At 63.6% G+C, this 11,385-nt stretch overlaps 1 protein-coding gene across 2 annotated transcripts; it reads right to left on the bottom strand.

Annotated features, from left to right (window-relative positions):
• Positions 1-136: 136 nt before the first annotated feature.
• Positions 137-10,599, bottom strand: SHISA8 (shisa family member 8). Of its 2 annotated transcripts, none has more exons than XM_074572700.1 (4): positions 10,003-10,599; positions 1,694-1,818; positions 1,452-1,592; positions 137-864 (listed from the first exon to the last, which is right to left on the bottom strand). In XM_074572700.1, exons 1-4 carry the CDS (start codon positions 10,548-10,550, stop codon positions 548-550), a joined length of 1,131 nt encoding a protein of 376 aa, XP_074428801.1. In that variant the 5' UTR covers positions 10,551-10,599; the 3' UTR covers positions 137-547. The 2 variants fall into 2 exon arrangements, with proteins under 2 accessions (XP_074428801.1, XP_074428802.1); XM_074572701.1 differs by having other exon boundaries at positions 1,452-1,568.
• Between the last annotated feature and the right edge of the window lie 786 nt (positions 10,600-11,385).

Raw genomic sequence — 11,385 nt, 5'->3', positions numbered from 1 at the left:
GAGGCCGTACAGTTTAATGTAGTATTTATTGACAAGGTGGAGGCTGGGGTAGTGGGGAAGGGGAGGCTGGGGAGGGAAAGAGGCTGCTTGGGCTGTGCCAGCAGTGCTGGGACGGTGCTTTGAGTCCATTGCTCTTCCCCCTACCTGGTTGCAGGGGCTAGGTGGGGGTGCCTGGCCCCAGCAAGATGTGTCCCTCCATCCCTCAAGGCTGTGGTCTGTCCAGCATCGCACCCCATCCCCTGAGCAGCACACTGCTCTGCCAATGTGCCCCCCCAGCTCAGCCTCTTGTGGGCGGGCTGAGAACGGCTGAAACTCGTTGCCTGGATGAGAGGGATGGCCTGGCCCACGGTGCCTCCTCGATGGTGAAGCGCAGCCGGCAGCCCCCAACCCCGGCAGAGGAAGGACGGTGTGTCTCCTGCCATGGCCAGCTGTCGTGCTTTATGTAGGACCTACGATGCTTTGCTCCGGTGGGACACCCCCGCCCCAGGGTAGGCTGTCAGCCGTCCTCGGATGAGGGGACAGCCCCGGTTCCCGATGCCGCCAGATGTCAGACGGTGACCTCGGTCTTGCTGTTGGTGGCGAGGTGCCGGGGGGCCTGGCCGTACAGCGGGGTGGCGGGGACGAAGGCCTCGGGCGGCCCCTCAGGGCGCAGGGCGGGCAGGCCGGGCCGCCGGGGGCCGCGGGGGGGGCCCCCTTCCCAGCCCCCAGGGAAGGCCGGGCCCCCCGGCAGCTTGGGGCCCTTGGCCTTGGGCGGGGGGCAGCCCTCGGGCAGTGCTGGGGCCTCGGCGGGCGGGAAGGGCAGGGCACCGCCGGGGGACACCTCCGGCCCCCCGAACCGCCTGTAGAAGTCCTCGGAGGCGCTCTCTGTGGGGACAGGGGTGTGGTGTCACCCCCGCGGGGACACCCCCTATGCCAGCACGGGGGGTGTCCGGGAGGAGGGATTGGCTGGGGAGGCTGTGGGGCCCGCAGGAGGCATCCTGGGTGCTGATTGGCTGGGGAGTGGGGGGATCCTGGCCACCAATTGGCTGGAGAGTACAGTGGGGGATCCCAGCCACAGATTGGGTGGGGGTTGCTGCAGGGTTTGGGGAGATCCCGGGTGCTGATTGGCTGGGGACTGCAGTGGGTCCATGGGGGATCCCAAGCTCGGATTGGGTGGGCAGTGCAGTGGCGCCATAGGGGACCCTGGGTTCTGATTGGCTGGGTAGTGCAGTAGGTCCATGCGGGATCCCGGGTGCTGATTGGCTGAGGAGTGCAGTAGGATGCTGGTTGGTGGGCAGGTGGGGGGTTGCAGCACCTCGGCCACGCCCAGCCTCCCTCTGGGGGGGGGTGCCCCTCCTGCCCGTGCCCCGCTGCAGCTCCCCGGTCCCTCCCCACCCGCCGGCGGGGCCCACGGGATGCATCCTTCCCCCCACGGCCGCCATCCCGGCCCACGCGGCAGCGGCGGCACTCACCTCCAGCCTTGAGGGTGGCGTAGGTGCTGTAGGCAGGGGCCGGCAGGGCCAGGCCGCTGGCCAGTGGCAAGCGCTTGCCGTGGCTGTGGGGCCGCCCCAGCGAAGGGGTGATGGCCACTGCGTTGTTCAAGGGCGGCTTGTCTGGAGGGGGCAGAGGCTCAGCCATGGGCAGCCATGTATCCCCCTGCTGCCTTTATTCGCCCAAGGGAGCTGTTTTTCTCCCCACTGCCCCGGCGTCTTACCTATGCTGTTCCTGGGGGGGCCCCGGGCCAGCCCCTCACCCAGCGGGACCTGCACGCCCCCCATGAGGCCATCCACATGCTCGGAAGGGCCATGGCCCGGCTGCTTCAGCAGGTCTGTCAGCGTCCTGGGGAGGGGACGAAGGGCCGTTAGGGTGACACCCCGCTCCCCCGGCCCCACCAACGCATCCCAGCCCTGAACCCCCCCCCTTTGGAGGCAGCCTGGGGCTAGGAAATGGCTGCTGGGAGCAAGGAGCGCACCCAGGCTCCCAACCTAGCTTTTGCAGAAGGGGTGGCGAGCCCCCATCCAACGGTGAATTGGGGTCTAGTTGCAGCTGAGCCCTCCTGGGGCTGGGTCAGCGGGTGAGGACGGCAAGGGAGACACATGGCTAGGAGCGAGCTGCAAGGGTATGATGAACCAAGCAGGAGGAAGCTAGACTGGTGGTGGCTGGAGCAACACCTTGTGGATGCAGCCCCGGAGTGAGAGCCTGGTGGAGTGGGGGGAGAAGAGACGACACCTCCACACGAGTCCCTTCAAAGCGGAGAGGACCATGAGGAAGGGATTAGAGGCGTTGCTTGCACCTCATCGGGGAGGAAGATGAACTAGCAGCAGCCTCCGGCGCACGCGCTGTCCATGCGTAATGCCTTCTTGTAAGTAACAGCATTAAACATTAAACACCATTACATAAGACAAATCCCTGTTTCGTTTAACATTCATGGACGGAGATGCTGCAGTCCCACCACAGCACAACAGCGGTGCTGGAGCAGGGCACGCCAGCAGTGCCAGAGCGGGACATGCTGGTGGTGCTGGAGCAGGGCACACCAGCAATGCTGGAGCTGGGCACACCAATGATGCCGGAACGGGGCACACCAGCGATGCTGGAGCAGGACATGCCCATGCGGCATTGCAGCCTTCGGCAGCAAGTCCTGGGGCAGGACATGATGCTCCTACCGGCGCAGGGCTTTGTGGAGAGGAGACCACGCCATTCCCCCTGCAGAGACCAGCCCTGCGTGGCTGCAAGGGCACAGAGATGTCCACTCAGGGCTTTTTTTGGCGCCCTAATCCCTGGCTCACAGTCAGCATGCCTCGCACCTCGAAGGCTGGCTCATAGGACAGTGGGCGCTGCGTCAGCGGCTCATGGTTAGCAAGTGGCTGGACGATAAAACAGCAGATTAAACTCAACATGCATAAATGCAAATTGGAGACGAAGCGGGGGGATAATCCTGACTTGGTGGATGTGTCAGCTCATGGCTCTGGAGCACTCAAAAGCCCAACGAATCTGGTGTGGGGAATTGCCAGGGAAGGCAGCAAGAACAACGGGGAAAGCAATGCAGTATGCCCGGGGCTGCAGGTGCTCGGGTGCCCCAAGGACTGTTCCTGGGACATTTTCACTTCCAGTTTATATCCAGTCACCATCACAGAGCGATGGCAAGAGGAAAGCTACAAGGGAGGGTCACTTGCCCTTTAGGTTCGTTTCACATCATTCTTGGGGAACTTTGGGTAACAACCCCCCTGGGATCATTTAATCTCCAAATGGGCCAACAGGAGCCTCATAAAGCTGAACAAAGGGAAGCGAGGGAGGAACAACTCCAGGCACCAGTACGTACCGGGGGCTGACCAGCTGGAAAGCAGCTTGGCAGAAAAGGGCCTGGGAGTCCTGGTGGACACCAAGCTGACCATGAGCCAGCAATGTGTCCTTGGGGTAAAGGTGGCAAATGATCTCCTGGCCTGCACTAGGCACAGCATTGCCAGAAGACCCAAGGGAGGTGATCCTTCCCCTCTGCTTGGCACTGGTGAGGCCACACCTGGAGTGCTGGGTCCAACTGTGGGCTCCCCAGTACAGGAGAAACGTGGACATACTGGAGAGTCCAGTAAAGGGCCACAAAGATGATGAAGGAACTGGAGCATCTCTCCTATGAGGAGAGGCTGGGAGAGCTGGGACTGTTCATCCTGGAGAAAAGAAGGCTCAGGGGGATCTTATCAATGTAGGTGAATATCTGAAGGGACGGTGCAATGAGGACGGCACCAGGTTGACAAGAGGCGACGGGTGCAAATTGAAACACAGGAAATTCTGTTTAAACAGAAGAAAAACCTTTTTTCCTGCAAGAGTGGTCAAACGCTGGGCCAGGCTGCCTGGGGAGGCTCTGGCACCCCCAGCCTGGAGCTATTCAAACCCCACAGACCCCCCCCCCAAGGAGACCTCCTGCAGCTGACTGACCCCAGCTCTGGGCCCATCCAGGCTCCTTTGGCCACGGATGCTGCACCGAGAGAAGCTCTGGGTGCAAGCCCAGGCAGGCAGTGGGCTGTGCCCGAGCAGGGCTGGGGGTGGGAGCAGGTCCCCCGAGGGCGCGGGCAAGGGGCTGTCAACCCAGGGAGCTGCCGCCCCATCAGCAGCCACCTTCCCCGGGGTGCATTGCTCCCCAGCCCCCTCCCCACAGGCCGCTGCCTGCTCTCCCGTGTCCCCAGGGCCCAGCACTCAAACAGGCTTGTTTCACCAGGAAGTTCAATGCGATTTGACCTGGTTTTTTTAAATATATATATTTTTTTTTTTTACCCTCGGGTCTATTTATGAAGCCTGAGCAATCCTTTATCTGTGACTTTTCCTCTCCAGATAAATCCATCAGCGCTCTTTCTCGTAAGCCTGCCCTCCGCGCCGACCGCCTGGGGTGCGGATGATAACAATTAACAATAACGGGGTGAGCAGCTCTTAACGAGCGATTTTCCTATGGTCAGAGGTGTGCACAAGCCTTCAGTGCCTGCAACACCCGGACTCTCCCCCCTTGTACCACGAGCCGTGCTGCCGGCCAGGGCTGCTGGCACGGCCCCCAGGGCTGCACTCCCCTCCCTGTCCCCAGGTGGTGTGGTGCAAGGGAGGTGGACCTGGAAGGTGACACTGTGCTGAGGAGCTGCTGTCTCGCTGTACACATTTTTGGGCGTTTTATAAGCCCCAGCCTGGTCCCATGGCTGGGGGGCTTGGGGAAGGTCAGGCTACATCTCCCTAGGTCACCCAGCGGTCTGTACGACCAAGACGGCTCCAGGGTAGAGATGGAGGCGGGGAACACAGGGCAGATGCGGCTTTAAACCTTCACTGATCATCTGCAACAAAACACTAACGAGCGGCACCAGTGAGGTCTCCATCCACCACGGTGGCCATGGATGCTGAGCACACGAGGCCATGCGTGAAGGGCACTGGGGCAGGATCCTGCTCCCAGCCACTGCCTCGCCTGCGTGGCACACAGCCACCTCCGCGGCAAGCCTGCTTGTGCCAATGTCCCCCAAGGTCCCCCAAACCAGCCTGGAATGAGCCCCGAGACTGAGTGAAGAGGCAGATCCGGGAGCAGTGATGACAGACGCTGACGGCTCTGCAGCAGGAGCCGGCACACAGCTCTCGGTGCTCCAGAGCCAGCCCCGGGGGAGCCGCCGGTGCATGAAATGGAGGTGCCCGTGTGGGAGCAGGACCCAGGGCCTGGCAGAGGGGCTGACCCACTTTTGGGAAGCCCAAGCCCCACACCCACCATGCCCAACAGGAGAGCGGCTGCAAGCCCTGGGCAAGGGGACAGGAAGCGATGGGAGGAGACAGGAGTGCAGCCGCCGGAGGAGAGACGATGGAGTGACGGGCGAAGTGACATTGCCCCGAGCTGGAGTGAACCCTTGGAGGGGAAGCAGAAGGTGGCAGCCGCTGGCTGAGTGGGATGGTGAGGTGTGGAGCAGAGACGCAGTGGTGGAGGAGACACGTGGCATGCCATGGCTGCGAGTGGGCTGGCACCCTGGCTGGCCATGCCACCTTCACACCCAGGGAGAGTGCTGCCATCACCTCCCGGTGGGGACATTTCCCATGGCCTACAGTGCATCTCCTCGGGGCAGGGGGGGGCCCATCTGTGCAACTGAGCAGGTTGGGCACCGTGGGACACCCAGCCAGAGGGGCTGGGATGCTCAGGAATGGTCAGGAAGGCTTGGGGTGAGCAAGGCACCTTTGCAAAATGACTTGCAGTGGGGGGAGATGGAGCTAAGCATTGGGCAGTGGGAGTCAGCCTGCCTGGCTGGACATTGTGTCCAGTCTGGGACAGGGGTCTGGGTCTCCACACCTGCCAGAGCTGGGTCCCCTCTCTCGTGCCCCAGAGAGCCAGGGTGGCATGTGACGACTCGCCGTGCTGCCTGCAAACACCTTTTCTAGGTCTTTGCTGCCACGTGCTAACATGGGCATTGACCACAGGCACGGTTTGGTGCCAGAGAAACACCCAGCGCAGTCAGATATGCAGCGGGGCCAGGTTTTGACACCCCAAACAGCACAGGGGGGCCCAGAGAGCAAAAAGCCAGCATCGGGGGTTTGGCTGCTGCGGCTGCCAGGGCACCTGCTCCCGCTGGCTGTTTTGCCCCTCTCCAGCATCCCGCTGCCCCCCAGAAGGCTGCTCCTCATCCAGCTCTTCCCATAGGGATGTTCACCCCAGTCATAACCTGCTATCCCCCCCCGGAGGGTTTTGGGGAGAGGTCTGCTCTCACGCGATGGGCGCAGCCAGATTCCGGCATCCCGCAGGGACCCGACGTCCCCGGAGATCCGGGGCCTGAAGAAAAACACGGGCAGGTGTTTCTGACTCAACGCGGGTTTGGCCAGGCTGAGCGAGTGCCGGGAACGGGTGCCAAGCCTGAGCTGAGCAGGAAGGAGAGGAGTTTGCGGGAGCCGCCATAAGGCCTTGCGGGAGGAAGGTGGACGGGGAAGCGGGGGACACACACCAGGTAGCTGCAGCCACTCAGGCACCCGCTCCCCTGGGTGAACCAGCAGCCAAAGCTGGGAGGAAAAACTGTGTTGGAGGAGGACGAGGTATTGGGGTCTCAGGACAAGCTGGACAAGGGCTCAGGTGTCTCCATCTGGGAGGAGCTGGTGGGGTTTCTATGCCTGGTCGCTCTTCCTGGGCTCAGACCACGACCAGGACCACGACAAATGACATCTAGAGGTGCAGAAATGGTTGATCTTCCCCCCTAAGTGGGAAGCCTGCGAGCAGCGGCAGCGGGAGCTGTCCTGGGGCAGCGGGCAGCACTCCAAGGAGCGGAAAAACCCCGGCGGGAGGGAGGGATAGGAATGGAAACCAAGCCGGCCGTGCAACAGGGAGCTGGCCCGAGGCCACGATGCGGTGCCTGAGGAGCAAATGAGAAGCTCCTACCTGAGGCGCTGGGAGGGAGGCGAGGTGGCACTGCCCGTGCCTTGTGCCGCGCGTGGGTACAGGGGTGAGACAGCCAGAAATAACCTTGCTCTCTCGGCAGCACCGAGATGAGATGCATTGCCCAGGCCAACTGGGCGCACAGCGGGATGGAGGTGACAGCATGCCTTTTCGGATGCCCGTGCCACATACCCAGCCCTGGGCACCACCTCCATCATCCCAGCACCCAGCAGGCTGTGCCGGGCTGGTGCCTTGCCCAGTGCCTATGGCTCCATACCCGGTGCGCTGCTCCTGCCCTGCCCTGGCTCACCGGGCAGCCGAGCTGCTCCCTGCCAGTCGCCGTCCCCGTGGAACTGGAGCTGCTCACTGCTTACACAGAAGGACAGGGGGCACTGGGGACGGCGAGACCTCTCCTGGCTTCTGCAGTGATGGAGGTGCCCTTCTGATTTTGTCCCACAAAGGCGGGCGAGGTAAATTCACCTCCTGCCCGTCTCTATGCCAGTGCCCAAAAGATCTGTGGCTTTGGGGAGAAAAGGCACTGATCTCCCCAAACTCAAAGTTCAGACTTGCATGAGCCAGAGGGAGGGAGGACATGGGGTAACACATGGCACAGAATTGAGGCTACATGCAGAAAACACCCCCCCGCAGCTGGTGATGGGAGAAGGCAAGACCCGCTGGCAGGGGATGAGGACCCGGGTCCGGGCTTCACAGGTACCGACCCCTCCCCAAGCGCAGTATCTCCTTCCCAGGAGGTGGGGACACACACACTCCAAAAAAAGATGCGTCGGCGGCGAGTGGAAGGGGAGTCGGGAGGCTGGCAGAGGCCGTATTGATCCTGTCAAGGTGCCAGCGCTTCCTCATGCGACACGGGGGGGGAGGCGCGGGCACACAGCAGCACCCAACCAAGGTGCGGGGGGGGGGGGGGGGGGGGCGAGGGGGGCTGCAGCATGGTTCCCCCTAAAACTGCCTCATGTGACTCAGGAGGGCCCTGTGACCCCCATCCATGCCCAAATAGGACCCTCATCCAAGCAGGGGAGCCAGCCTCTGCTCCCCCCAGGTGGGCGCAAGGAGTGGGGTGGGTCTGGGAATGGGATGCAGCAGGTCTGGAGTTGGGGTGCAGCACCCAGTGGCCGCCCAAGGCCCGGACGAGCAGGGGGAGGCGGGAACCCCAGGGGAAGGAGAGAGGGTGTCTATGCTGGGGGGCTGCAATCAGGGCAGCTCTCTGATCTTCCCGGTGAAATAATTTCCTCCAGCCCTGCTTTTTCTTTTTTTTTAAAGCTAAAATCCCTCAACAAAATGGCATAAAAATGGGTTTATCGCCAGGCCCAATGTCCTCACTGGGAAGACGCGAAGTAGAGCGTGCACGCCGCTGCTCGGTGAGGTGCTGGATTCGGCTCAGCCCCCGACCCCTCTGTCTGCCCCTGCGTCCCTTGCTGGGCCCCCTCTCCATCCCTCCCCCTTTGATTTGGGGCAGCCATGGCACGACCACCTTGTTGAACCTGCCCTGGCTCCTGTGTGTGTGTGTGTGTGTGTGCGTGAACACGTGTGTGCACGCGTGTGCGTTGCATGTGCACGGAGGGGAGGCCGAGGAGGGACGGCTCTGAGTCAGAGCCACAGGGGCAGAGCTGCGCCGGGGAGGCTGGAGCTGCCAGCAGCCGCTCTGAAGTGTTAAAACTCATTGAATGTGATCGGTTAAGAAAAAAAGAAAGAAAGAAGGAAAGAAAGAAAGAAAAGAAAAGAAAAGAAAAGAAAAGAAAAGAAAAGAAAAGAAAAGAAAAGAAAAGAAAAGAAAAGAAAAGAAAAGAAAAGAAAAGAAAAGAAAAGAAAAGAAAAGAAAAGGAAAAAAAAGGAGGGAGAGGAAAAAAATCTACCCAAGTGGAGAAGCTGTACGACATGCCACCGAGGGGACAGTGAAGCAGCAGAGCTGGCGCTGGGACTGGGGCCACCAGCCCTGCCCTCCCTTGCCTGGCCTTGCCTGCACCTCCTGCCTTGCCCTGTCGCTCCCTGCCTGGCCCTGCCCCCCCCACCCCATCCCCCCATCCCAGGCCGGGGGTGTCACCTGTCCCTCCTGGCTGTCCCCACGTGCCCCAGCCTCGGGCACACGACTCCACTGCCCCTGGGGAAGCCGGTGGTGCAGCCTGCAGGGCTGAGGCCGGACCACTCGTGACACCTCAGTGCTGGAAGCCGGGGGGGAGGCCGTGCAGTGAGGGGCGGTGGGGGGGCGGGGAAAAATGGCGGGAGAAGTGTGTACCTTGAGCCAGGACTGTTGCAGGAAGGAGAGGGGAAGATGCGCCAACGGCCATGGGAGCCGGGCGGGAGCAGGGGAAGGCAGAGGGAGTCACCGATGCCGAGGGGTGCCTAACACCCTGACCTTCCCCCCGCCAGCCCCAAACTCAGCCCTGGGAGGGGGCCAAAAAGCCAGGGGCTGGAGCCACGGCGCACAGGGGACAGAGGAAGGCTGACTTTCCGCTGGAGGCTGAGCCCTGGGGGACGTGCAGCTCATTCTCCCCTCTGCAAGGGCGATGTCCCACCCCAGTGCAGAGAGGCAGGCGCCCGTGCATACCCACGTACACAGACACACGCGTGTGCACCCGCGAGCACACGCACACGGAGGAGGCGCAGCAGTCACGGCAGAGCTGTCTTTGCCGTCTCCTCTCCCCCTGCACTGCCGACCAGGCTGAGCCCAAGGGGACTGCGGTCCCCAGTCACCCCATGCACAAGCAGACCCCATCTCGCCTCCCCCACACATCGGGAACCACAGCTTTTTTGGGGTGGGGGGAGCGACGTCCTATAGCCGACACATCACCCACCCCACCTGCGGTGGGGACAGCTCTCCTGAGCCTGGGACAGGCCTCCTCCACGGACGCAGCAGGTCATTTTAAGAGAGGATGGGTGTATTATCACCCCTTCTCTTGGAGGCTGTCCTGGCTGGCAGCCCTCCCTGCTGGGAGATGTTGGGGGGCTGCAGCCAGCACCAGCCCCCACTCTCCCCCTGCAGTGTCTCAGCATGCCGGGATGGGGGTTTTGGGGATCTCCTCACCCTCTTGGCAGCCCCAGGGTCAAGTCAAAGCTCACCCTATGCAAGGGGCTGGGGATGTGGCCTTCCAACCACGGGGGGACCGAGCGGGATGAGTGGGGGGACCGGACCCCTTTACCTGGAGACGGTCATCTCCGTCTGGGGACCCTGTGCCTTCTCCAGGCCCAGCTTGGTGAAGATGCCCACCAGCACCATGATGGCCACCACGCCGCAGATGATGTAGACGATCATGTTGGTCTTGTCGCGAGTGGGGTCCTGGGGGGTCTCGTCCACCCGGGCGGGCGGCTGGCCCGTGTTGACCCAATTGGGGGTGTCGTAGTTGGAGCAGCCGCTCTGGTCCAGCCGCCCGGGCTTGAACTGGCAGCAGAAGCGGTACCCGCAGGTCCCGCAGCAGTACTGGTAGATGCCGGCGTTGCAGTTGAACGGCGGGTCCCACTGCCCCATCACGTCGTAGTAACCGCGGCAGCGGTCCCCCCCCGCCGGTGCCGCCCCGGTGGGCGCGGGGGCCGTGCTCTCCGCCGGCGGTGCCTGGCTGCCGTTCCCGCTCTCACCGGGCGCCCCGGTGCTGGCCTCGCCGCTCCACACCCGGCCCGGCTCCAGCAGCACCAGGCAGCAGATACCCACGACGTAGCTCGGCTCCATCCGCCCGCGGCTCCGGGGGGCCATCCGGGCGAGGGGGCGAGTTAGAGCCGCTCGCCCGGCACCGGCCGCATGGCCGCCGAAAGCCCCCGCGGAGGAGAAACGGGCTGGAGAAAGGGAGGGTGATGGGGGGCGGGGGGGGGGGGGGTACGGCAAAAAAGGGAGGGAAAAAAATAACTGAGGGGAAAAAAAAGTGCGAGGGGACGTACCCCCTCCCCGCTTCTCCCCAGATCGGCCGACGGGCAGAAATTCAGAGCAGGAGGCGAGGTGGGCGGCGGGGGAGAACCGCCGCCTCCCGCCGGCCGGGGAGGGGACGCGGCGGCGGGCGGCGGGAGCGGGCGGGCGGGCAGGGGGCCGGCGGCCGCCCCATCCCCGCGCCTCTGCCCGCGCCTCCCGGCACCGCGCTCCGAGACGGGGGGAAAGAAAAGGGAAAAGCAGCGAAAGCCCTTCGTACCAGAGCGGGAGGAGCAGGAGGAGGAGAAGGAGGAGGAGGAAGGCGGGGGGAGGGAGCCGGCGCGGCCAGCGAGGCGCTGGGGGCTCGGCTCCCCCGCCGCCTGCCAGCCTCCCCAGGAAACCGGAGAAGGTCCTTCACCGAGTCCTCTGACAGGCTCCCCGCCGCCGCCGGGCGGCAGAACGCCCGCCCTCCCCGTCGGGCTGCCGCCGCGGGCGGCCGGGCACGCGTGGCACCCGCCCCACGCTGCCCGCCTGCCCCCTAAGCAACCCCCCCCGTCCCCGCTGCGAGACCCTCACCCTCCCAGGCGGCACTTTGGGGTGCAGGACGGGTGTGTGCTGAGGGATACACAGCCCCCGGGGGGCGGTGGGGTGCCCTCCTGCAGCCCCACAGCCGGGGGTCACGCCAGGA

Source organism: Larus michahellis, chromosome 1 (genome assembly GCF_964199755.1).
Source record: "Larus michahellis chromosome 1, bLarMic1.1, whole genome shotgun sequence".
Taxonomy (NCBI): Eukaryota; Metazoa; Chordata; class Aves; order Charadriiformes; family Laridae; genus Larus; species Larus michahellis.
The sequence above is the reverse complement of the archived record's forward strand: the minus strand, read 5'-3'. Positions and strand labels throughout refer to the sequence as shown.

Bases quoted from the DNA above. Each gene is read 5' to 3' on its own strand.
- SHISA8 (XM_074572700.1), bottom strand. From the start codon at position 10,550: ATGGCCCCCCGGAGCCGCGGGCGGATGGAGCCGAGCTACGTCGTGGGT. The intron at 1,819-10,002 runs GTAAAGGGGTCC...TCCCCTCCCCAG, and splicing joins ACGGAGATGACCGTCTCCAG to GACGCTGACAGACCTGCTGA. The intron at 865-1,451 runs GTGAGTGCCGCC...CTGTCCCCACAG, and splicing joins CGCCACCCTCAAGGCTGGAG to AGAGCGCCTCCGAGGACTTC.